Source organism: Rhea americana, unplaced genomic scaffold, assembly GCF_003343005.1.
Source record: "Rhea americana isolate MKP2758 unplaced genomic scaffold, rheAme1 scaffold_72, whole genome shotgun sequence".
Lineage (NCBI taxonomy): Eukaryota > Metazoa > Chordata > Aves > Rheiformes > Rheidae > Rhea > Rhea americana.
Window position 1 is genome coordinate 607,195 of NW_028186890.1, and position 5,111 is coordinate 612,305.

At 40.5% G+C, this 5,111-nt stretch overlaps 1 protein-coding gene across 1 annotated transcript; it reads left to right on the plus strand.

The window, feature by feature from the left end:
* Positions 1-831: 831 nt before the first annotated feature.
* RAG1 (recombination activating 1) lies at positions 832-3,978 on the plus strand. The gene has a single exon (XM_085321866.1). It carries the CDS (start codon positions 850-852, stop codon positions 3,976-3,978), a length of 3,129 nt encoding a protein of 1,042 aa, XP_085177992.1. The 5' UTR covers positions 832-849.
* The last annotated feature ends 1,133 nt before the right edge of the window (positions 3,979-5,111 follow it).

Sequence of the window (5,111 nt, forward strand, 5' to 3'; positions counted from 1 at the left end):
TCCAATATAAGTAATTCTTAAAAATAGAGTTCTCAGCAGGGTCCTTAAGCAGATGACTAACTTAAAATGTATAAATATTTTCTCTAGAGCAAATCTGCAGCTAGTATAAATTGCTGTATCTCCTTTAAATTCAAGGGAACTATAGCATTTTGCATCAACAGAGGATACATTCCTCCAGCTTTAATGGAGCTACTCACATTCAGCAAGCATATGCTAGAGCACTTTGCAAAACTGAGGCCTGAAAAAGTCTACATTGGGATTAAGTAGCATGTGCTGCTCTGCCTGTATGGAATGGTGTGTGGGAGACACATTCAGAATCAAGGACCAAAGAGTGGTGAGAGAGTAGTGAAGAGTTAAAGATTTAAATAATATGGCATGAGACAGACAAAAATTTATCTTCCAGCCAACAGTCTCATTCAGTTTTGTATAAACTGAACTGCAAGTCATCAAACTTGCAGCCTGTAATTCTGTTGCCTGTAGTGGGCTTACTTGTGGTAAGCTGAGTCAGGTGTGAGTAGAATGGGGCAGATTTGGATATTGGCACCTGATGACTACTCGCTGTATGTGCCTTGGTGTCCTAATAGATAGGTGCATGCCTCAGGGTCAAAGTCAAAATACATTCAAGTACTTACATGAGGTACTGAGCGGATGGCCCTATCTGGACCTCTCAATTCGCTAGGTGCCATGGGTAAAGTAACTTACATTCAAAGCATTTTTCAGTCAAAGTGATTAGAATTGTTCTCTAAAAAAAAGTGCTTTATGCACAGGCATCATTATTCATTTTGGAACATAAACTAACTTACAACTTTTCTCTTTTTCTCAAGTGACCTGGTTTCTACCAGACTGGATATGTCAGTAGCATCAAAAATGGACCTGCCTGAAGAAATTCAGCATCCATATACAAAATTTTCTGAATGGAAATTCAAGCTGTTTAAACTGCGATCATTTGAAAAAATACCTTCTGATGACTCCCAACGCGTAAGTAAGGATCAAGTAGAAAAGGTAGCTTCTTCAGACAAAAGCATTATAGTGCAAAAAGATGAAACAATTCAAAGAGGAGAAAAGTCAGTTTGGACACATATAGACTTAATGGGCAATAGACAGACACTTGAGAAAGATGCCAATGACATGAAAATACAAGACAATGAAGTTCATCAGAATAATCTGAAGCAACTTTGCCGCATCTGTGGAGTTTCATTTAAAACAGATTGCCACAAGAGAAGTCATCCAGTCCATGGGCCAGTGGACAATGAAACTCTGTGGCTTCTGAGAAAGAAAGAGAAAAAAGCAACCTCTTGGCCAGATCTTATTGCTAAAGTTTTTAAGATTGATGTGCGAGGGGATGTTGACACAATCCATCCCACTCGATTTTGTCACAACTGCTGGAGTATTATCCACAGAAAATTCAGTAATGCCCTATGTGAAGTATATTTCCCTAGGAACACCACAATGGAGTGGCAACCTCACTCCCCAAACTGTGCTGTGTGCCACACTACCCACCGGGGTGTCAAGAGAAAAAGCCAACCATCCAGTGTACAGCTTGGCAAACGGCTGAAGACCATTGCAGAACGTGCTCGAATAAACAAAGGCCTAAAGAACCAAGCACAGATAAAAAACAAAAATTTAATGAAGGAGATTGCCAATTGCAAGAAGATGCATCTCAGCACAAAGCTCCTTGCAGTTGACTACCCAATAGACTTCATTAAATCCATTTCTTGCCAGATTTGTGAGCACATTTTGGCAGATCCAGTGGAAACGACATGTAGACACTTGTTTTGCAGAACTTGCATTCTTAAATGTATCAAAGTTATGGGCAGCTATTGTCCCTCCTGCTGGTATCCTTGCTTTCCTACTGATTTGGTTAGCCCAGTGAAATCCTTCCTGAACATCCTTGATAGCCTGGGAATAAGATGCCCTGTAAAGGAATGTGATGAAGAGATTTTGCTGGGTAAATATGGCCAACACCTTTCCAGCCACAAGCTGATAAAAGAGCGAGAGCTTTACAGTCACATAAATAAAGGTGGCCGACCAAGGCAGCATCTCCTGTCTTTGACCAGGAGAGCTCAAAAACATCGTCTGAGAGAGCTAAAATCTCAAGTCAAGGCTTTTGCTGAGAAAGAAGAAGGAGGTGACATAAAGGCTGTATGCATGACTTTGTTCCTGCTAGCTTTAAGAGCAAAAAATGAACACAAACAAGCAGATGAACTGGAGGCTATAATGCAAGGGAGGGGATCTGGACTTCACCCAGCTGTCTGCCTTGCAATCCGAGTCAACACATTTCTTAGCTGTAGCCAATACCATAAAATGTATAGAACTGTAAAAGCTGTCACTGGCAGGCAGATCTTCCAGCCATTGCATGCTCTTCGTACTGCTGAGAAAGCCCTCCTACCTGGTTATCATCCATTCGAGTGGAGACCTCCCTTGAAAAATGTATCCACTAACACAGAAGTGGGTATTATAGATGGACTATCAGGGCTGCCACTCTCAATTGATGACTACCCCATGGACACAATTGCAAAGAGATTTCGATATGATGCAGCTTTGGTTTCTGCCTTGATGGACATGGAGGAAGAYATCTTGGAAGGCATGAAAGCAAAAAAACTGGATGACTATTTGAATGGTCCCTTCACTGTGGTGGTAAAAGAGTCCTGTGATGGAATGGGAGATGTCAGYGAGAAGCACGGAAATGGTCCAGCTGTCCCAGAGAAGGCTGTTCGCTTTTCTTTCACAGTCATGAACATTGCTATAGTCCATGGGAATGAAAACATAAGGATCTTTGAGGAAGCAAAGCCCAATTCAGAGTTGTGTTGCAAGCCCTTGTGCCTCATGCTGGCTGATGAATCAGATCATGAAACTCTGACAGCGATCCTGAGCCCTCTCATTGCAGAAAGAGAGGCTATGAAAAACAGTGAACTGCTGCTTGAAATGGGAGGCATCCTGAGAACGTTCAAATTCATCTTTAGGGGTACAGGATATGATGAGAAACTTGTCCGTGAAGTGGAAGGGCTGGAGGCCTCTGGTTCTACTTACATCTGTACTCTCTGTGATGCCACACGCCTGGAAGCATCCCAGAATTTGGTTTTCCACTCCATAACAAGGAGCCACACTGAAAATTTGGAGCGATATGAAGTATGGAGGTCCAACCCCTATCATGAGTCTGTTGATGAGCTCCGTGACAGAGTGAAGGGTGTTTCAGCCAAACCTTTTATTGAGACAGTTCCCTCCATAGATGCATTGCATTGTGACATTGGCAATGCAACCGAATTCTACAGGATTTTCCAGCTGGAGATAGGTGAAGTTTATAAGAATCCTGATGCATCTAAAGAGGAGAGGAAGAGATGGCAATTGACTCTTGACAAACACCTCAGGAAGAAGATGAACTTAAAGCCTATGATGAGGATGAGTGGAAATTTTGCTAGAAAGCTCATGTCCAAAGAGACAGTAGAGGCTGTATGTGAATTAATAAAGTGTGAGGAAAGGCATGAAGCCCTGAAAGAACTGATGGACCTTTATCTGAAAATGAAGCCAGTGTGGCGGTCTTCATGCCCTGCCAAGGAGTGTCCAGAACTGCTGTGCCAGTATAGTTACAATTCACAGCGTTTTGCTGAGCTCCTGTCTACAAAGTTCAAGTATAGATATGAAGGCAAGATTACAAATTATTTCCACAAAACTCTTGCTCATGTTCCTGAAATCATTGAAAGAGATGGATCCATTGGTGCCTGGGCCAGTGAAGGAAATGAGTCTGGAAACAAACTGTTTAGGCGGTTCCGAAAAATGAATGCCAGGCAGTCCAAATGCTATGAAATGGAGGATGTCTTGAAGCATCACTGGCTATATACCTCTAAGTACCTCCAGAAGTTCATGAATGCTCATAAAACGTTAAAAAGCCAAGGCTTCACAGTTGATCCAGAGGATAGTTTAGGTGATTCCTTACCACTGGAAGGCTCCTTGGAAAGCCATGATTCAGGGGAATTTTAAATGTAATGAGTATTCAGAATTGAGTTCATGATGGTGTCTTCCTGTAAGGAGGCAGTTTCTTTTTCAGGCCTGTGGAGGTACGGGGAAGGTTGAAACTATCGTTTTTGTACTCCCTGTTAAAGATGCTGAGTGGAGTTTAATAAACATCCACTTCTGTTCGTGGTTTCCAGGAAAGGCAGTGCAGTGGAGCATTCACCAGGTGTTAGGTGAGGTGAAAGGGGAAGCAAATGGGAAAGAAGAGTCTTCTGATTTTTATTGTGGTTTTAGGTTGTTGTTTATAAGTGGAAAAGCCAAAGTAAAGAAGGTTTTATACAAAGCTGTATTGTGGAATATGATTGTGGATATGATCATGGAGAGTTACAACAGCTGATGAAAAAGTGAGCGTGGCTATACCTTCTCTTTGCATTTTATTTAGTATTTTACTATTTACTTTTTAAGAGGGTATGATTATTTTATTGATGGTCCTCTGACTTTTATAAGTAAGATTCAGCAGTGAGACACTAGGATAATTGTATTGAGATAAAGTTCAGGTATTTATATAAAATACTGACTAAAGATGCAAACTTTGATCTCAAAAGCTTTTAAAAATGCTATTTAACATTTACATTGGAGTACTGCCTAGGAGCAGTTAGTGGTCTCACCGTACTAGTTTGCTATATGAAGATACAGGAAAGGTAGCTAGAATTTTTTAAAGATATTTTTACTGTAGTCCATTAATCTAAAATGCAAACCATTTTGTGCGCCTAAATCTGAATTTACAATATCTTGTTCTTATCTCGCTATACAAAGTACATTCAAACTCTGCTGTGTACCTTATGGTTTGACAAGCATTATAGATTTATATGGTATATTGTATAATTTTTATTAGCGCAATTTTATTGGGTGAATTCCTGGTGAATTAAGTGTATTGGATACTATGTTTTTTCTCATCAGGGAGATGTCACTTACTCTCACTGTCTCATTTTCCAGATCTGTAAAATGGGAATGATATTTATTAACCTCAGTTTGCGTGAAAGATTAGTTAAAAGGTAATGCAGTGCCTTGAAATTACTCAATAGTGTGTTTCACATTATTACGGCAATGTTTAGTTAGCATTGCTCCAAACATCTTATGCTGTATTAAGCGCACTATTA